Source organism: Bubalus kerabau, chromosome 8 (assembly GCF_029407905.1).
Source record: "Bubalus kerabau isolate K-KA32 ecotype Philippines breed swamp buffalo chromosome 8, PCC_UOA_SB_1v2, whole genome shotgun sequence".
Classification (NCBI taxonomy): domain Eukaryota; kingdom Metazoa; phylum Chordata; class Mammalia; order Artiodactyla; family Bovidae; genus Bubalus; species Bubalus kerabau.
The window spans coordinates 41521069-41543586 of record NC_073631.1 but is presented as its reverse complement, the minus strand read 5'-3'; the positions used below and the strand labels follow the sequence as shown (position 1 = coordinate 41543586).

The 22518-nt window shown below is 33.9% G+C and overlaps 1 protein-coding gene and 1 long non-coding RNA gene across 11 annotated transcripts in view; one reads left to right on the top strand and one right to left on the bottom strand.

Moving 5' to 3' along the window:
* Positions 1 to 22518, bottom strand: part of CACNA2D1 (calcium voltage-gated channel auxiliary subunit alpha2delta 1) — a 533324-nt gene that overhangs the window by 63737 nt on the left and 447069 nt on the right. For all 10 annotated transcript variants that reach the window (XM_055590113.1, XM_055590111.1, XM_055590110.1 and 7 more), the window contains exons 13-18: positions 10532 to 10610; positions 9638 to 9687; positions 8382 to 8471; positions 3179 to 3256; positions 1162 to 1236; positions 869 to 943 (exon numbers count right to left, since the gene is read on the bottom strand). In XM_055590113.1, the coding sequence (XP_055446088.1) occupies positions 869 to 943; positions 1162 to 1236; positions 3179 to 3256; positions 8382 to 8471; positions 9638 to 9687; positions 10532 to 10610 (447 nt within the window). The remainder of the gene's footprint in view (positions 1 to 868; positions 944 to 1161; positions 1237 to 3178; positions 3257 to 8381; positions 8472 to 9637; positions 9688 to 10531; positions 10611 to 22518) is intronic.
* LOC129659057 (uncharacterized) lies at positions 6763 to 12850 on the top strand. The gene is made up of 3 exons (XR_008717770.1): positions 6763 to 6900; positions 10546 to 10625; positions 12713 to 12850. It is a non-coding gene; the product is annotated as an uncharacterized LOC129659057 (long non-coding RNA).

The following is a 22518-nucleotide window of genomic DNA, read 5'->3' as shown; positions in this document are numbered from 1 at the left end:
CTTAATTATTACTTTTTGAATAATTTTTAATGACCCTACTTGATACCCTAAAATATCTCTAACATTAAATATCTATGCCTGGGGAGAAGGAAATAGTATACGTAAGTCTGCATAGATTTCCCTGAAGCATGGCTTAAAGTATCCTTAATATTATCTTCAAAGTTAAATAATAACTTGAAGCTGCTTATAAATTAAAAATAAATAAGGTTTTGCCAGCTTTACATATAGATACATAAGTGCTTTACCTGTGAAGCATTAATGAAAAGTGAAATGAATTGGATGAGATATTTAGGAAAGTAGGAATAAAGATTTGGATAAAATCTTTAATGTATGGCATTTTATAACTTTCATATAGCTCACTGATTAATAACCCCTTCCCAGTTATGAAGTCCATCTCACTGAGTTTTACTTACTGCATTTTATACATATCTTTATAAGTCTGGGAGAGGGAAAGGAGAGATAATTACCAGAAACAAAGAGAGAGAGAAATGGCCTATGCAGAGAGGAACATGAATAATGCTCTCAGGTTTACGCCCATCCAGGCAGCCGCCTTTACTACCTTACAGCCTAATTAAAACACCAGGAGGATGTGCGAAGCTCAGGCCCAGAGGTGATAATGACTGCCTCTGAGACAGGACTCCTGGTTAGCTGGACACTGGATAGGGATATTGCAGAACATAGCTGGTAAGCGAAAATGAAAACTGCTTTCACATCTTCGCATAACTGTGGCTTTGTCATGTATTAACATTATGCATAAAATGCTTTTTATACTTAGTGCTATATAGTGAATAAAAAATGATGAACCTAATAAGAACATTAATCATTAATTTTACAGAACACTATCACTGTAAACAAATTATAGACATACCTTTGGCTGAAGATTTGGATGTAATAAAACATAACCATTAGGATCAATTGCAAAATAATAGCCGTTGGGGCACAACTGAAAAATAATAATAATAAATTCTTAAATACATATTTTAAAGCATAAAGAAAGGTAACATGATATTATAACATTCTTTTAAGAATTCTTTTAAATATTTAGTAGCTTTGCAAAGATAAATGCACAATTTTTGAGAATTTCTTAAGTGCTTTAAAGAAAAGCTAAATTAGTACAGTTTTAAAATAAAAAAGATATCAAAAGAGAAAATTGCATCTTACTGTAAAACGTGGTGTTAGTCTTTTAATATCTTCTAAGGACACATCAACTCCCATCACACCAAGAATCAGCTGATTCTATAATAAGCAAAAAGGCAGTGTACTTTATACCAAAAATTTACACATTTCTATATAAAATTATAACATACATTCATCCTTTTGCTTGACAATGCTTGTATTTCACATTAGGCTATATATATATATACATATTTTTTATGTGTAAGGGTGAGGCACTTAAGCTATCAGTTTGCAGTGATTCTCAGCTGTGATTTTTCTTTTCCCTCAACTGTATTGTTATTAGGTTAAAAGTGAAATCTTGATTTTACAGCTAAAATACAAAAAATATATGAAATTTTAAATTTTTTGCTTTTTGTACTAATTATCCCTATAGTTTAATTGATACTGTACAGTCAACAGCTGTAAGTGTGGGTTGTATGTGTTTTTGGGAGTATAAACTGACTTTGTGCTATAATACAATTCAGAAATCACCACTTAAAGTTCATTAGACAATACCAAATAAAAAAGAACCATGTATTTTTGCTGCTGATAATACTAGTGTAAATGTGAAAAGTAGGTGATCTTATGTGTAATAAAATGGAAACTCTTACAACACTATTTCTGCTTTCTGTTAACTTCTAAATACCAAACAATGGGCATCATAGTTTTAGTTGCAAATCAAAGAATCCATGTGGCAAATTGATATCATAGTCTTTTATGGGACATAAGGATGGAAATGGTGTTAAAATTTGGAATCAGGAATCTTTTTTAAATAAAATTACATAAATTATAAAATAAAATGTTACATAGAAAGTTATTAAATCCAGTCAATAGTTATTATAAGCACATTGTAAATCCTGTGTAGGTACACACAGAATGAGAAATTTAGGCCAACAGCTATGCTGTTTTCCCATGAACCAACCCAGAGCGAACTCAGAGCATGTTCCCCAAATTTATGCAATCCCTTACACAGTCTATATGAGGAGTTAAGAGAATTACTCCCTTCATGAGTTACGATAATTAGAACCAGCATATATTTAAGAAGGGTAATGAGCCCCCAAAGAGGAATAACCGATTTTCTCTATGGCCACATTATTAAAATAAGGATTTCAACTGAAATTTATAATAAGTGCACAAATAATGCTTAAATGCAACATTCATTATATTATAAAATAGAAATAGATTTCCCTCAAATCAGGAATGTCAGCCAAAATATAAAATCAGTATTTAAAAATCTTAATTCTCCTAGATTTTTAAATTCCTTCCAATGCAAGCTAAGACAAAGGAATGCAAACCTACTTTAAATCAAAAGTATTTTTAAAAATGAGATAATTTAACAAGCACAAGATATATATTTTTCAATATTTGTAGAACTTTAGGTTGGTAGCATTGACAATGCCAGTGCTATAGAAAGAAGTATTTTTATGAGACTCATTAAGCATTTTTTCCTCAATCTTAAAAAAGAGAAAAACAGAAAGAGAACTATTCATTTAAATCATATCCTTAAGTTACATGATAATTAAAAAAAATAATTTGTTGTATGGGACTTGGAGGATGAGCGATCATAAAAAGGTACCTATATATATCTGATACAAACATTACCATGTTATTTTTCTTTTCCTTTGGATTTTTTTTTTCTGAACTCCATGGGTATCTTAGATGCATTTAAAAATGTGCACACAGTAGTACTGCCCATTTATCGTGTATTCCGTAACATCTTATGGGAAACCCAAATGAACTTTCTGGTCCAAGCAATAATTACTCCCAGATCCTGAACTTGTGTTCTTGTCAAGTCACAGTTAAATAGAGTTAAGTTGAATCTAGTCTCTGGGGGAACTGAGAACTTGTCCTGCATTTCCTTTTTCCCAGGTGGTTATCACATAGACAGCTGCTGACTTTTACTTTCAGCCTCATGAGACAGTTACGTTGTATGTATTTCCTTATAGAAATATCTTATCCACAATAAGCTTCAACGTCATAGTTTATCATTTATTATTATTAATTTTATCAATTAACTTTTAACCTTTAAGTTTGTCTTATTTTCATTTTGGCCGGTTATGTTGAAGACCGGAAGAGTTCCAGTAATGACAAGTCCCAGTTCCTAAAAATAGATTCACAGAAAAAAGTCAAATTCAAATAACAGTTTAAACTTTGTCAGTATGCATTAGTTTTTGAATATCTGACACTGTATTTTAGTTGCTTTATAAACAGTCATAAAAATTAGAAATTTATTTTGAAAGCTTATTTAAAAGTCAATGAAATAAATGTCTTAGAAATTAGTAGTATCTATTAGTCAGTTCTTTAAGTATGCAACATCTAAAATAATACTCTCAAGAGAGCATTGCAATAACTTTAAAAATCAAATTACACTAAGCCTTGTAGTAACCCTGTCCATCCACTCTTTTTTTTTCACAGAGAGTCCACCTAATATCAGAGGCCACTATGAACAGAGTGATATTAAAATATTGTTTCAAATGATTTAACTTTGCTTTTTTTTTCAGCTCCATTCTTAAATTTTGTCATGCCCTAAGCCAAAGGCTTCAGGTTAAATCACAGATGTGTAGCAAAATAATATTATAAACAGAAAAAACATGCTACTGATAATACATTTCTAGGATATTCTAGGTAAGCATTATGATGTTCAAAAGAAGTGACATTGCTTCTATATGCTCTCCAAAATGAACGTTTTGACAAACTGAAATGATGCAGACAGGTGCAATAATCAAATATGAAAGTCCAGTCATGAAGCAGTTTAGTAGAGTAAAAATAATCACACAGTATTAATCAGCATGTAGATAATTTCATATGTTACATGAATCCACAGAGATTAGTTGGAAAAAAACTGATTTTTCAGGTCATAGGTTGCATTTTATGATTGTCATCTGCAACAATTATATTTCTGTTACAAATATTTCATGTCAGAACTAATTTTTAACAAAATTATTCTTTAAAATAGTTTAAAAATTATTGTTGAAATTTCTGAATTTACTGAGAAATTATTAGTAATCTTTTTGTGAATAATGATCCCAAATCCAAATTTATTGACTCTTGTTCTAATTATAGAAACAGCACAGTCTTATAAAGAAAATGGTTTAGGCTATGGTTTATTATTAATTATACACATGGGAAGCTCAGAAACAGTGGAAACTGAATTAGTGGGAAAGGACAATCATACACTTTCAGCAGAACAAGATATCAAATTATTTGGGACCAAGAAAATTAAGGAAATGATGACACATAGTTGGCTGCATGATAGGTATGTTGACTTTGTATTTAGTATTAAGGAAGAAAATTTGACCATGAAAACATCCTTAATTGAATATGTGAATTAATATCTGCAATGAAAACTTTCTACCTCAAACAGTGTCAGATTATAGATAATTTATAAACCTAGCATCCAAAAGACACCAAAATCCATGGATGTTCAAGTCCCTTATATAAACTGGGTACTATTTACATATAACTCATGCTCATTCTTCCAGACTTCAAATCATCTCTGTATAACTTATAATACCTTTCACAATGCAAAAAGGTAAAGTAAAGTGGAAGTCGCTCAGTCATGTCTGACTCTTTGCAACCCTATGGACTGTAGCCTACTAGGCTCCTCAGTCCATGAAATTCTCCAGGCAAGAATATTGGAGTGGGCTGCCACTTCCTTCTCCAGGGGATTTTCCTGACCCAGGGATTGAACTGGGTCTACTGTATTGCAGGCAGATTCTTCACCATCTGAGACATCAGGAAAGCCCCTTACAATGCAAATGCCACGTAAACAGTTGTTAAGTACAATGTAAATGTTATGTAAACATTAAGCCAGTGCCTAGCAAAATCAAGTTTTGCTTTTTAGAACTTTCTGAATCTTTTTCCTAAATATTTTCAACCTGCAATGGTTGTTCCTATAGACACAGGACACAGATATGGAGGACCAACTGTGTATATATTGAGTATATGCACAGTTTTAGGAATGGTAACATGGCTTAAAGCTCAACATTCAGAAAACTAAGATCATGGCATCTGGTCCCATCACTTCATGGGAAATAGATGGGGAAACAGTGGAAACAGTGTCAGACTTTATCTTTGGGAGCTCCAAAATCACTGCAGATGGTGATTGCAGCCATGAAATTAAAAGACGCTTACTCCTTGGAAGGAAAGTTATGACCAACCTAGATAGCATATTCAAAAACAGAGACATTACTTTGCCAACAGAGGTCAGTCTAGTCAAGGCTATGGTTTTTCCAGTGGTCATGTATGGATGTGAGAGTTGGACTGTGAAGAAAGCTGAGCGCCGAAGAATTGATGCTTTTGAACTGTAGTGTTGGATAAGACTCTTCAGAGTCCCTTGGAGTGCAAGGAGATTCAACCAGTCCATTCTAAAGGAGATCAGTCCTGGGTGTTCTTTGGAAGGAATGTTGCTAAAGCTGAAACTCCAGTACTTTGGCCACCTCATGTGAAGAACTGACTCATTGGAAAAGACTCTGAGGCTCGGAGGGATTGGGGGCAGGAGCAGAAGGGGACGACAGACGATGAGATGGCTGGATGGCATCACCGACTCGATGAACTTGAGTTTGAGTGAACTCCGGGAGTTGGTGTTGGACAGGGAGGCCTGGCGTGCTGCAATTCATGGGATCGCAAAGAGCCGGACACGACTGATTGACTGAACTAACTAACATGGCATAAGAGAAGCAATCTTTTTCTTTGCATCACTTTCACATTTACACAGAATACCATAAATTTTTTCTAAATATGGCAATATGCGCTCCCAAGTGAGATACAAGGCTTCTAACATATTAGACAAACTTATAAACTGCACTCAATTCCAAGGCACTGTGCAAGTTTCTAGAGAACTAAGAAGAGAAATGAAACAAGATATCTGCTATCTTGTAATTTATTTGATATTTAGTTTCCAGAGTGTAATTCTTTTCATCTAAAGAATCTTATTTTATCTCCCAAATAAAATGAACCCTCCACAATACTGTCCCAGTCTTGGTTCTAGTCTCACCTTCCATTATCTGCAAAAGTGACCAAAGAAAGTATCATCCTTTCAATATACATAGCACTTGTCCAATTTTCATACTGCTATTCCTTTCTGTAATTTCTCTGCGCATCAGTTGTAGAAACCTTACCTAGACTCATATATTTAGCTAAAACAATACCATCTTTTTAACCTTATTCTATCACCAAATTTGTGGCCTCTTTCTTCTGATTTTTAGAGTTCTTTCCATTTTTCTCATTATGTTTTTGTCTTGCAATATTTTTACCTTTTTAAAAAAAAAAAAAAAACAACTGTGAATCTGACCAGATTATTTTTTGAATGTGCTATGTGCAAAGACTATAAACAAGTAATTGGAAATAAAAATGGGTCATGTTTGAGTCCTAAGTTAGAAGAAAGAATGCACTATGTATCCACTGACCAGTCAATTAATGTGTCTCATTTTGTTCTTTTTTTTTTTTTTTTTACATTTAGTCTCAGCTAGCAGAACAGCAGATTCAGAACTAAAATTGCTTCCTAAAGTCATTTATGCTATCTGCAAGAACCTTACCAACAATGCAGACATGCTGGTTAATGAACTTCTGGTTCATAGGAAATACAAGAGGGAATAATTATTGACTCCTCCTATCATACTCTGTCCTGTGATGGATTTGAATGCGTGAAACATTTTGACTACAGCTTCAGATGACCATGTGACCTTAAATAAATATGTGATGTCAAGAAGGAACACTGGACAGTAAATTTAGCAAGGGCTTGAGGTAAGCAAGCTTCATTTTATCATTCTTAGCGTGCAAGGCTGCTGCTAATAGTGCCTGTTTTTCTCCTAAACTTCCTGTATTTGTTTATTTTACAAGAACCAAATGATAAGTAATTCTTTCTAAATAGACTGCATTCTGCCCTGTGGGTTCATGTAGTATCAGCTTATAATTAAACTCCAAGTAGGAAAAGGGGTTACTGAATCAGCATCTATTTTTCAGAGCTTAGTATTTTAAGTCTCTCTGATGTTACACTAGCAAAATTGTTAATTAAGTCTTCTCTAATTAAGTTAAGCATATGAATAAATCTTATTATTATTTATAAATTTCATATTAGGAAAGAAAAAGTTATACTAAAATATGATTTCTCATTATCAGCCCTATTGACATTTTGAGCTGAATAATTCTTTGTTTTGTGTGTGTGTGTGTGTGCACGCGTGAGTGTGTTGGGGATGTGTGTGATTCTCTTGTACATTGTGGGAATGTCTAACAGCATCCCTTATACCTATTCATTGGATGCGAGTAGCAAACTCTATCCCAGTCATGACAATCAATAAAACCTATAGATATCTCCAAGTGATCTGAGGGGCAAAATTGCCCCCAGTTGAGAAAGAACCACTGCTCTGAAATATGATGGCATGCCTGTACTACAATTCCCACTATGCAGTGGACAACTTAACATGTTTTTATTTGTTATTTCACATCAGACTGTATCACTTCAATGGGCTATTTCCATAAATATTTAAGGTTGACTCTAAAGCAAGAACTTATAATATGAAGAGGTGATTAGGTTTGTGATTGTTCCAGGGTGGGATAAGATATTTGTTTATCTAATTGCAAGTACTTCTGAGTTTTGTTGAGTCTGGTTTAAGATATGGAGGCTATCTCAAATATGGAGGAAACAGCAGACAGACTCCTGCTAGCTGAAAATATGAAAGTGTTAGTTGCTCAGTCATGTCTGAGTCTTTGCGACCCTGTGGAGATTCTCCAGGCAAGAATGCTGGAGTGGTTGCCATGCCCTCCTCCAGGGGATCTTCCCAACCCAGGGATCGAATCTGGGTCTCCAGCACTGCAGGCAGATTCTTTACCGTCTGAGCTACAAGCTTCTGCTAGCTGAAATCTACTTTAAAAATACTTTCTTCACAATTCTTGTTCAAAATCTACTCATTCATGTGACTTTAGGATTTTTTTTTTTTACATAAAACTTCACAAAGTTATTAGAATGATCTTAAATTCAAGATTGGAGGTTTGAAACTCTATATCCTCAATGACAACTGAAAAACAACACTTTACATCTCTGATTCTCTATTGCACACAAGTCTAGATTTTTAAGTAAATTATATAAATTCTAGCAAAGAAGGTTGTGATAGAAGGAATTCTGAAAGGGTTTCATGAAGAGAAAAAGAGAAATGGAAGCTAGAGAGAAATAGAAGTTAGCTGTGTGCTTTTGTTACAACAGTCTTTGGTTGAACAGCCTAGCTTACCAGTGCATCCAGGTATACGTTTGTCCACTGGACTTGCTTAGCTTTGTCTCCAGCTAAAACCATTGGTCTTCCCAGAACATCCAAATATTCCTATATAAAAACACATTAAAAACTTTAAGTGGTTGATAACTAGGAATGCAGTTCTTAAAAAAACAACAACAAAAACAACTCCACAGAGAAAAATTTACCTAGAGGTAAAAATGAAGATGGAATTAAAATTAAGAGTGTTAAGCATATAATCATTCAATTTCTACTTTGGGTACTCCATAAATGGTATGTCTGCATACTCAGAATTAACAACATTTGACTTGTATTATTTATACAATGTATCTACCCCAGTTTTTTTTTTTCCTCCTAACAAAACATTCTCTTTCTGAGGTACAGCCAAGGATAAGTGAAATAAGTTCCCTGTGAATTGTTTTATGTTAATCTAAACTATTTAAGGCTCTGTGATTTACTGGATGGAACTGCACAAATTTGAAATAATAAAGCAGCCACATACTTGTTTTCATATCACAGATTGTTTGGCTGAAATTCAAAACTACATTTAAACATATCAAAAATAAATGAAATACTGTGCCAAAACTAGACATCAGACTTGAATGCAGCTGCTGTTTCATTTCAAAACTCAACATATTCAGTATTCATTTCCACAAAAGCCATGTTATTTGGGCTAAATTTTGACTTAGTCTATTTTGTAGACTTTCAGTTCTGTTTAAAACTGAATACATGATTTTAAACAGCAATTTATGAATATTAAATTTATATTTAAATTAACTTATTGGTTCAATCTACCTATTTAACAAGTATGTTTTCAACTGAATGGCTGTAGAAAAACCATCTCCTTGTTGTAAGTTGCAAATAATTATTGTTTAATTTTCTGTGTTGAACCTATAATTTGGGGAAACTCAGTTAAATGATTTGCCAGAGAAACAAGTTGAAATTATATGATGAGATTGTTAGTAAATTGATTTTATTTATTTTCTATGATGTTTTTAAAATAGGAGAAGACAAACATAATTACACATCTTTGTCTGAGTTTCAGATATTTAAAAACACTTGGAACTTTAATGAAATAAAAACCAATACATTACCATGATACTCATTACCAATGAAATAGTATGAATTATTTATTCATGTAATACATCAATCATTTATTCATTTTCACCTATTTTCTTCATATTGAGCATATTTAAAGTAGCAGAGAAATAATTTAGTTTGAAAAAACAATTTAAACAAGTTTTAAATAACCATACCTGAGTATTGATTCTTATTGCTCCAATGGAAGGAATTTCATAATAATAACCTGAAATATACACATATATACATAATAGATTTATATGTTTACATATTATGATATAATAAAATACACAGAACCATTTTATGGCTTTCTAGGAGAAACTGAGTACTTCTAATTCAGCAAACACTAAAATATCAATACCACTGATCAGTTTGGAAAATGTGTGATTAACGTAAACTCATAGCAAATACACAAGCTTTATCAGAAACTTCACTACATTTCGTATATTGTATAAAATAAATGTCATTGTTCTAGAAAGCAGTAGAAAACCTATTATCAACAAAAATTGTTTTCATTGGAGAAATAATTAAAAGTATACAATGATAGGTATCTCATAATTTTATATCTGCCAAAATATAACTTTGAGAATAAATCTAGGCTCTTGCTATTGTCATGTGTCATTGTTCAAACATTTTTTTCTGAGTATAAATGAAATATAGGTTCACTATACAAAGTCTGAATTATCTAGGAATGTATAAGACATTTAAAAAAATAATTTAGCCACTCAGGAAAATAGTACCATATAATGTTATACTTTCTGATAGCTAAGTTTTACACAATTCAGATATTATTTTGATTCTTAATTCTTCATGCAAAGTTATATTTGATCAGAATCACTAGCATAATTTCATAAAATATAACACTATAATGTCAAAGTAATACTATAATGTAATGTAACGCTGATGTCAAAGTTTCTCGTGTATTTTCTCTAGAGAAAACATATCTTATTCTTGCCTCCATTTAAAAATTAGCTACAACTTTAGAGTATTTTAAATGATAATATGTGAAGTAACAACTACTAAGTTCATCTTCTTATAATAAAATGTGGTCATGTAAACAGATGTGTCACCTTTATTTTCACAGGCCATCCACTGAATAGGTCCTCTGTCATAATTATGTTGACCAACTGAAAATGTGAATACACGGACCTGGTGAATTTAAAAGTGGGTATCTGTTAGGCTGCATAAAATTTAATTGAAAGGCAAAACAAAAGAGCTAAAATAAAAGATAAATAAAAGCATATTTTTCAGTTAATTTATGTGACAAGAAAATTGAGGCCTCTAAATCACTTGGAAGGCACCAGAGAGAAACCACATAATCTACTCTAAATATAGACTTTAGTTACTAAATTTAAGTTAGTACTTGGGTGCTCTGCATCATATCTCAATTCTGTGGCAGGATCATGACTAAGGTTTCATTAGCAGAAATGGCATCTTTCAGATTCAACTCAACATCAGTGGTCTCACCTGGTGAAAACATATTATTCACATATCTATCTAGTCACTGCCAAAAAAAAAAAAATTCTACTTAATAGGTACAAGGTTACAAAAATCTATATAGAAAGGAGGTCACTCTACATTTAGTTGCTTAGAGCATTATACTTAATGATGGTTTCACTACTTTTCACATCATGAAAATATTCAATATGCATATGTATGAGTAGGATGTTAGTCATATGACTTACTTTCTATAAAAGATGACTGGAACATATAAATAAATATTTTAAGCTCTGAGCATTTTTTAAAAGAATTAAAATATTGACTGCTTCTAATATGCAAATATTTTAAAATATAATTGCGATACTGTTTAATTATTGTAATTTATATATTCATTGGAAGGTGCTGAATTTAAACAGTATAAAAGTATAGAAAATAAATTCAATGAGGTCAACAAATATTTAATAAAATGGTTACTTGAATTACACTGATTTTTACCAATTTAGTAATCAGAGTAAACCAATACTCTAAGTTCAACAGTTTATCTTTTTCTAAAGATAAACATGCAGAAAAGCACTTTTCCATGAATTCATGGTCTGGTTTGAACTATGTTAAGAGCTTTTCCCTAATTCATGTCGATTGACTGTTTGAATTGACATTTTCTAATTGTTTCATCTGTTTCATCTTTCGCACATGACTGCAGAGCACAAATCTCAAGAGATTCTACATCTGGTCTCTGTTCTTTTGCTGGTCTTGGCCACACAGAGATCACATCATAACAACCCTTGCCCCAGAAAGTACACTGGGGAGGTTGTTGTTTCACTTGTAAAGTTTCACTCAAGCCACTCATCCAGGTTTGCCTTGGCTAGTTATGCAAGAAGCCATTTGGTGAATACATCAGAGTTTTAATCACCCCAAACTGTAAAGACAGGTGACTGGTTCTAGCTTAACAGAAGTTGGTGTTATCCTCTCTTGCTACCCGCTCTCCCTATCCTGGTGTTACCCTCTCTTGCTACCCAAGTTGGTGTTACTTACTACCCTCTCTCCCTTAGTCCTTCAAAATACAAAAATCTAGTTTCATTTCCTAAAATCTTCAATTGGTCATTTTGGGGGATATGCATTTTAGTGGAGTGTTACTACTTAACAGAGTTAAAATTACTCCTAAATGGATTATTTTTACGAACGGGTTGGCCACCCTACTGATGATTCAATTTAATTGCCATACCTTAAACAATTGTCATGTGAATTCAGGACACAGAAACAATCCAGATGTTCTAGAAAGCACCTGGGGATCACTTTCATGATTAACATTTGAAAGCATGTCTCAAATTTTCGATTTAAAGCACTGCTTTGTCTGTTGTTTCTCTTACCACAACAGTATTCCAGTAAAATGGTTTCCATAAAGGACTTTTCAGTACAAGGACATAAATGAATAAGACTAAATGAATTATTATTACATATCTACATCCTTAGAAATCAAGCATTTCTAATAACATAGAGGCTAGACATACACAGACATACACCATGTGAATATTTGACTGATGTTATTCAAACAGTCCAAATAAACACAACACAGGCAAAAAACACATTAGTAAAAAACAACAACAAAACGTATTGCTTTATTTGTTTTACTACAGTTTTGCCTGACCCTAATTTTTGGCCTACATGGAAACCTCAGATATTGTTCAAATTAAAGAATTTAGAATCAGAGCTGGGTGTCAAAGTGTACACTGTCATAATTAATTGTAATTTAATAAAAGTTTAATACACTTTTTTTTTTTTTCCTTCTCTATCTTTATTCATTTATCTCATAGGTCCTTCCTTGTCTATTTGAATATAGGCAGGATGCATTAACTGATTTGAAAAGACTATGATGCTGGGAAAGACTGAGGGCAGGAGGAGAAGGGGACGACAGAGGATGAGATGGCTGGATGGCATCACCGACTCAAGGGACATGAGTTTGGGTGAACTCCAGGAGTTGGTGATGGACAGGGAGGCCTGGCGTGCTGTGGTTCACTGGGTCTCAAAGAGTAGGACATGACTGAGTGACTGAACTGAACTGATTGAATCATTCCCATATTACAAATGTATAATTTTTAACTCACTTTGAAAATTATATTTGCCTTGTGATAGATGTTTTTAAAGACATTTTTCTGAAAACATCCTCCCAATGGTTACTAAAATCTTAAAAATTACAAATTCAACCTTTCTATAGTTTCAGCAACTGTCTTACCATTACAATAATTATAAAATCTTTCTAGTATATCTAAAATACTTATTTTGTCTCTTGGTAGATATACATACACACAAAACATATGCATGTAAATAATTAATGATTTTATAGATTACCTTATAATTTTCCAAAATGACTGGATAAATATTATATATATTTGATTGAGAAAAGTTTAATATACATCATATCAAATATAAAAAGTTTAATATAAATCAGATATAAATTTTTAATTCTTTCTATGACATTGAAAAGATACACATGAATATTAAACTTCAATTCAGGTGCTGTACCCCCGCTGACTTTTGTCTTTGCTTTAAACATTTGAACTAATTATGTAATAAGATTTTAACTAGATTGATTTCATAATCAGGTGTGATATTCAACATTTCATAGTACATATATACAATGAATTGATAGTTTAAAAAATAATTTTTGAACTCTAACTTTCCACTGGGGAGTTTTACTTTCATTCTCCTATTCCGCACTATGTGACTGCCACCCTGTGGATGAGTTAATGAACTAACCCCAATGCCAAGTTTACAGAGAGGTTTGCTGTCCCCGCAGTCTGATGTTTTTCACCTCTTTAAGTGTTTCATTCTTCTTTAGCTATAAATTTGGGGAAATAAAATAATAAAGTGATTCCTTGAAATAGGCACAATTTAGAGATTAAGGTAAATTACATTCTCAAAGATGTGCATTTTCAGACGTCTTTTCTTTACGTGGTCTTACAGAAAAACAAATAAAATGACATTAAAAAAAACCAAAAAAACCTTGAAACACTTAATGTGCAGTCACACAAGCTAAATATTTCATCTAAAGTCTCTATTAAGTAAATTACTTTAAATCAGGCCTCCATGAAAGCAAAGTCAGCTTTTGTGGAGAAGAAATTCCTTTACTTATGCCTGGAAATGGCAACCCACTCCAGTGTTCTTGCCTGGAGAGTCCCAGGGACAGGGGAGCCTGGTGGGCTGCCGTCTACGGGGTCGCACAGAGTCGGACATGACTGAAGCGACTTAGCAGCAGCAGTGCATTTATAATCACAACACTAGATCCATAGAACAAGTACATACTGAAGACTCACTGTTCTAAGTGTCATATTCCTAGAAAATTTGTTAAATGATCCTGAACTGGTTGATGTTAGATAGGCTATGTTTTAGAATGTTCACTTCTGTGAGGGTCATCTATGAAACATACATAGCTATAGATGGCTTTGAAAAATATTTTTCACATTGCTGGCCAGATCTCTAACAGAAATAATATGGGAAATTAGAAATTGAATAAACACTGGACTGGGTTGAAACAGTTTCAGGATTGCACTATTGTATCTATTACAGTACTTTACATAGATATGAAAATAAATATTTATTAAATGAAAAAAATACTGAATAGCTAAATGAGTGGTCTTCATATTTTCCCAGAGTGATATAAGACACACTTTGATATCATCTGATATATAAATTAGTTCATTATAACAGAGCAGAGCCAAAACCAGAGTGATAGAAGCCTTGCATTCATAATTGCATTCAAAGCCTTGTTTCATTACACTTATATCATGGCAAATTCATAATCTTTTTTGTTGTTGTTACATAGTCTTTTTATAAATGGAGATGAGCAAATTTCTTCAGGCAAGTTAAAGTATGTATAATACACATATCATTTATATGCTGTATTATTCCTAGAGAATAAAAAAATAATTATTGACTCATGTTTAGTTATATAAGAATATTCACAAAATAAACTGCAATTTGAGAATGTTTAATAAAATTAAACTTAACTAAAAATCAGTCTCTATTATTAGCTGCAATTTATATAATTTGGCCTTCACTTGGTCCAAAATCATTTTTCTCTGAACAGAAAATTATAATTCCAAAATGTAAATTTGAATTATAATTTACATGTTAAGCCTGGCCTATTTGACCAGAGAAAACTTTTAATTACCAACAAAATGGGTTACTGATTTGCTTCCTATAATACACTACTGATGTGTCCTTTAGTTCTAGACTTCTGTTACTCTGCTTTTTATTTTGTCTTGTTTGTTGAAGACAAACATACTTGTCTTCAATTAAGATTTTTCCAAAACCACAGGGTCAACCTATTTTAAAAGTCATAGGAATTTCTTGTTTCCCAGCAGAACCCAGTTACTGGAAACTGTCACCTCAACAATTATCAGTTACCCAGAGTTCAAGTTTAATTTACAATAGGCAAATCTCCAAGGAATAATGGAAATGAGACTATGAAGAAAGAAAGCCAATAAAACTAAAATAAAAACTTCAGCTATCGAATCATGTTAGAAAAATGATGTCAGAAACAGGTTTTATTAATTTACTGTGTGTACTAAAATTTTTGGCAATAAGCCTATAAAAATACTAGATTGGACTGAATATTTTAGGAGAAAACTCTACAGTTGTTTTCATAATTCACAAGTATACCAGGATCCACAGCATTTAAAATAACCCACATCTCTAGGTTTATCGCATTATGAAATAAATAAAAGTGTCCAAATGTACCTTTCACACTTAATTTATTTTATAAAGCCCAGTGATCTGAAAGGTTCTTGCAAGTCTGCAAAGATCTGATGGCTTAGTTTAATCCATTTTAGCTTCTTAAAGCTGTGAGAAGCATGTTCCTTAGTCGTGAAATCTTGCTATCCAACTAGAAGGAAGGATCCTGGGTGGGCAAATGATGACTGGCATGGCCCCAAGGCTGCCCTGGAGACAGAGATGCAGGACTAGCCAGCACACTCCACATGAGGTTATGAAATTTGGACTGCAGAACATTTAAATGATTGATTTTGCCACTTAGTAGCTGTATAGCTTTCAGCAAGCTCGTTAACTTCTCAAATTTTGGTTTTCTTATTTCCAAAATGAGGATGATGTTGATGGTGATAAAAACCTTTTTATCATATGGCGATTACAACTGTGAATGAAGTGATACATGAAAAGCTTTGGTATTATATGGAAAATTACAAGCACAATAAATATTAGCTGCAGTAATAAAGATGACATGATGATGATGATGACTACAATGTCTTCTATAGTCAAACTATCAGAATTCAATGAGGTAACGTTTTCCATTTTCATGCCTCAAAAAGAACTTAACTTGAAATAATACCTTCCCAGAGGGACAAATTTGGTTTGCTTTACTGCATTTAAGAATGAACTCCAAAGAAAAAGATACTGTCTAAATGCCGCTGTGTCCATATAAGATATGCCTGTATGGAATTTCCCAGGGCCTGAACAAAGTTAGTAAGAGACCAGTGAGTTTGTTTAAGTAAACCACACCAAGCAACATTAAAAAGGAAATTGAAATGCAGTAGTTTTTGCTTACATGATCTTAAAGACCTAGCTGATATTTCTCTTACATGTCTTGCATGTGGGTATATAACAAAGATACATGCCCTTGGGATTATGTTGGTGTTTAAAAATGTTAACAATTACAATGATTCATCCTTGCATATTAAGATTATAAGGGAGTAAGTTCAGGTTCCCCTTCTATCTGCATGCACTGACAGGATTTGATAACAGAGGAAGAAGCTATGGATACATTTCATTTCTAAGCGATTTAGCTCTGCAGAGTCTATTGTCAGCTGAGAGGTCACAACATAAGTGATATACTTATTTCAGATGTTCCTCTTGGGTAAGGCTAAATACTTCACTGACACAAATAATGAGAATACTCATGAAAAACTATGTGTTGGACTGATTAGTATGAAAAGAGAGGTGGCATCAGTACAATCATTTTTTATATGAACTTGCTGCTGCTGCTGCTAAGTTGCTTCAGTCATGTCCGACTCTGTGCGACCCCACAGACAGCAGCCCACCAGGCTCCACTGTCCCTGGGATTCTCCAGGCAAGAACACTGGAGTGAGTTGCCATTTCCTTCTCCAGTGCATGAAAGTGAAAAGTGAAACTGAAGTCGCTCAGTCGTTTCCGACTCTTAGTGACCCCATGGACTGCAGCCTACCAGGCTCCTCTGTCCATGGGATTTCCAGGCAAGAGTACTGGAGTGGGGTGCCTTTACCTTTTCTGTTATATGAACTTAAGTCCCCCTAGTTCTTACAGTGACATATACAAGGGTGGAACATTAATTTTACTCTACATTCCCTTTGCCTTCTCATAATGTTTATGGGGTTCAAAGAATGTTCAAACTACCACACAACTGCACTCATTTCACATGCTAGCAAGGTAATGTTCAGTCCTCCAAAGCTAGGCTTCAACAGTAAGTGAACCGAGAACTTCCAGATGTACAAGATGGATTCAGAAAAGGCAGAGAAAACAGAGATCAAATTGCAACATCCGTGGGATCATAGAAAAAATTAGAGAATTCCAGAAAAACATCTACTTCTGCTTCACTGACTATGCCAATGCCTTTGACTTTGTGGATCACAATGAACTGTAGAAAATTAAAGAGATGGGAATACCAGACCACCTTACCTGCCTCCTGAGAAACCTGTATGCAGGTCAAGAAGAACCAGACATGGAACAATGGACTGGTTCAAAATTGGGAAAGAAGTATGTCAAGGCTGTATATTGTCACCCTGCTTATTTAAATTCTATGCAGAGTACATCATACGAAACGCTGGGCTGAATGAAGCACAAGCTGGAATCAAGATTATCGGGAGAGATAGCAATAACCTCAGATATAAAGATGATATCTTTATATGGCAAAAAGCAAAGAAGAGCTAAAGAGCCTCTTGATAAAAGTGAAAGAGGAGAGTGAAAAAGCTGGCTTGAAATTCAACTAAGATCATGGCATCCGGTCTCATCACTTCATGGCAAATAGATAGGGAAACTATGGAAACAGTGACAGACTTTATTTTCTTGGGCTCCAAAATCACCGCAGATGTTGACTGTAGCCATAAAATTAAAAGACACTTGCTCCTTGGAGGAAAAGTTATGACAAACCTAGCAGCATATTAACAAAAAGACATTACTTTCCCAACAAAGGTCCATCTAGTCAAAGCCTGGTTTTTTCAGCAGTCATGTATGGATATGAGAGTTGGACCATAAAGAAGGCTGAGTGCCAAAGAACTGATGCATTCAAACTGTGGTTTTGAAGACTCTTGAGAGTCTGTTGGACTGCAAGGAGATCAAACCAGTAAATCCTAAAGGAAATAAACCCCAAATATTATTCATTGGAAAGGCTGATGCTGAAGATGAAGCTCCAATACTTTGGTCACCCTGATGAGAAGAGCCAACTCATTGGAAAAGACCCCGATTCTGGGAAAGATTGACGGCAGGAGGAGAAGGGGATGACAGAGGATAAGATGATTGGATGGCATCACTGACTCGACACGAATTTGAGCAAACTCCAGGAGATGGTGAAGGACAGGGAAACCTGGCACACTTCAGTCCATGGGGTTTCAAAGAGTTGGACACAACTCAGCAACTGAACAACAACAACATTCCACTTATAAGGAAAAAATATAATTTTAAATTATTTTCTTGTAAAAGGTCAAAGCTATTATCATATATGAATGTTTTATATATAGTTTACTATCAGTTCAGTTGCTCAGTCGTGTCCAACTCTTTGTGACCCCATGCATCGCAGCACGCCAGGCCTCCCTGTCCACCACCAACTCCCGGGGTTCACTCAAACTCATGTCCATCGAGTCAGTGATGCCATCTGGCCATCTCATCCTCTGTCGTCCCCTTCTCCTCCTGCCCCCAATCCCTCCCAGCATCAGAGTCTTTTCCAATGAGTCAACTCTTCGCATGAGGTGGCCAAAGTACTGGAGTTTCAGCTTTAGCATCAGTTCTTCCAAAGAAATCCCAGGGCTGATCTCCTTCAGAATGGACTGGTTGGATCTCCTTGCAGTCCAAGGGACTCTCAAGAGTCTTCTCTAACACCACAGTTCAAAAGCATCAATTCTTCGGCACTCAGCTTTCTTCACAGTCCAACTCTCACATCCATACATGAGCACTGGAAAAACCATAGCCTTGACTAGACTTAGTTTACTATTGGAGATTATTTATTGCATATTTACATTTATTCATTTATGTTGGGCATCTTCAGTAATTACTCAGCAACCACTGTGCATCAAGCCCTTCTTAGCCTCTAAGGAGTCAATGGTAGGTTTATAAGCTGATACAACCCCTACCTCTTAGAGCTTTTAACAGAAGAGAGTTCAAGATAATGTAAATAAGTACATAATTAAAATAATTCTTTAAAATGGTAATCTGGGAGAAAGAAAACAAAGAGGAAAGATGGTACTGAAATAGAGAATAATGAAGTGTGTAGGAAAAGGGGACCACTCTAGAAAGTCTGATCAGGGAAGATCTCTGTGTGGAGCTCCATGGCAAGCAGAGCTTTCATTCTGAGAAGACAGCCTCAGGAAAAGCAGAACAGAATGCCCTTCCTGGTATTGTGATTTCACATCAACAAAAGGCAATCGCAATGTTAGGCAGCACAATTCTACCTAGAAATTATCTCAAGTGTATTTGTGGCACTCTACGACCTATGTCATGTAATATACTTTCTGTTTAATGTAATACTTATTCTCACTTTTCAATGGATTTGTTCTAGCCATCAAATTAAGGACTCTATAAAATGTATGGAAATAGTTAATACTCAGACCCAAAGAAACTGTTCCTTAGTTTAGGTAATGAATTATCAATACTAATTTCATCCTAAGAACACAAATGTAAACAAATCTGTCAGAGAAGGACATTACACAGATGCACACGACCTGAATTTTAAGTTGATCATCCATTGGCAGGGCCAATATTACTGAAAATTATTGTTTTTAGTTATACCTTAATCTCGCACAAGTAATATATTTGGTTTTTATGAACACAGCTCTAGTTCCCATTCTAAAGCTGAAAATCCTTTGGAAATGGTTGAAAGTGCCAAATTACATGAAAATTTTTAAAAGCAGTGCATTTCTAAACAGTATTAAATATTCTACAAGTCTGAATATACTCTATTATCAGAGGTTTGAACATTCCTTCCAAAGGCTTCATTCTTGCCTGATGGAGAAGCTAGGCAGAGACTACCAAGAAGGCAATGAATTATTTCCCATGAATTATTTTTCCTACCATGTGTTGAAAAAGTAGTTGATGATTTTCATTTTTACTGTATAAAACTCATACACAGATTTAGCCATTTGTGATTTGTTTTCGATTTTTGTAGACTACAGATTATTTCTCTTCTGGATCTGACAAAAAATAGAAAAGACTGCCAATCATTTTTGAAAGAATCTAAAAAATAGAGCATCTATTGTCAGGCAATTATAATTTTTTAGCTGTGCATTCTTTATTTTACAAAATTATTCCACATCTATCATATGCATTTTTTCATTTGTTCTTCTCATTTAGGTTACTAGCTATTTTGAAATTTTCATTTTATAGATTTTTTTAATGTCTTTTTATTTTTGATTAATTCTGAGAATTAACCTAAAAATCCAAGAACAATTTTATAGCTGGTTAGACAATCTTAAGTGTATACTGCTAACCAATCTCTTTGCTAATCTACAGAAAATTAAATATCTTTACTTTTGCTAGACCTGGGAATTATCTTTCAACTCTGTGTCTGGTGTCAGTTTCCTTTGTTCATTTGTTTGGAATCTATGATAGAGTTCATTTTGGTTTTGGTACCATTTTTAAGGCAGTCTCATACACATGGTTGAGCGCTAAGGAATGGCAGAGTTGCAGGTAAAGATTAGAAAGTGAAGGCATTTTAATGTGGAACAGCTGTGTGAGGAGATTAACATGGACTCTGTTTTAAGCTGTACCTATCTATAATCAGGTAGATTAATTCCCAAGAGTAATACATTTCAAAAGAACCCAAACATTTTGTTCTAATTCTCGAACCTTTTGGCCTCATTAAATTGTGCTCTGTATCTGCAGGCTCATTCATCAGCTCTATGGGTGGACCTCATCACACCTATCTGGGTTGCTCTGAATGATTTCTAATGTCATCTGGATGACAAATGGGTTTAAATGAAGCATTCAGTCACATTCATGCCAAGCAAGAGGCCTGGGGAGAAAGTAGGATTCAAAAAGAGGTTTTCAGATTTTTTTTCTTTAAAAGCTCTCCAAATTTGGTGACTTTGCAATTTCAATATTTTTAAGCTACAAGTGAATGTCTATCTTAAGGGGCATGTTTTAAAGTAAAATTATAGTTGAATATAGAATTTTACAAGTATTGAAAGTTTATATTTTACTACCTATCAAATTTCAGTTTTACACATTGGCCATTTGAAATAAAATGTAGCTAGTTAAGTTCTGAGTTGATAACTTTATTGCATAATAAATATGAATTTTGCAGGTAAATAACTGGTCATACACATCCTTAGATGACACAGATAGACAAGGATCTCCCATGCATCCACATGTCTGAGGGTGGCAAATCTCTCACACTGGTGGATGAGTGGAGGGTAGAGAAGTCAGAATAAGCAGAGAAAGTGAGAAAGGGTTTGACAGTTCATCCCAAACCATTTGAAGACATTTTGAAGATGGAGGAAAAATCTCTCTTATACACACTAGTTGCATACAAATGCCCTTGGCATAAACAATTAGCTGTGTAATGTTGTCTTGACAAAATACACACACACTCAAAAACATAAGTGACTTAAAAATCGTCTGCTATCTTCACTGTTAGTGGATAAGAACATGCAAATGCCAAGAGACAAATTTTTTGTCTAACATGGTTTTCCACGTTAGAAAATTTAAAAAGCCATTGACCTTGGAAGCAGAGTGCAAAGAAATGTGGCACAACAATGTTTTCAGAAACACAATTCCTAATTGTCTAATTCAGAAATCTGTGCTCTCTCTCTCTCAATCCCTCCTCTTTCAAGGATCTCCATCAGTTATCCTTTCTCTGTTTTGTATCTATAAGCTTTATCTGTTTGGATATCCCTTTACTAACCTTAAGTTAAAATAATGACTTAGCTTTTCCATTGTTAAAAAAAACATGTATGCATGCACACGTATGTGTGCAAAACTTCACCCAGAGTTGACTGTCTTAATTTTTCCTATTTTTTCTTAGCAAATTTGCAAAGATTTTAGAAAAAAATTAGTTTATGTTCAGATTTCTATTTCCTCATTCCTTGATCACTTCTTAACCACTTGTCAGTGGTCGAAATTTACTCATAGCACTTTACATAAGAGAGCTAGCCATAGTTCCACACATGGTCCCTTGTTTCTAGAGATATGATTGACAGAATCAATGTCCATTTAAAACAGATATAAATGTGTGTTCATATACCTTATGTAAATATGTATACATGTATAAGTGTGTATCACAGAACTTTGTACAGCCCCTAAATTAGACTCCCATTAAAAAAAAATGTAGTTTCTAATTCCAAGGACATCTTAATTTTTCTTAGCTAACTATACATTTATTTTAAAAATCATAGAAAGCACTGACTACTTAATTTTCAAAGTT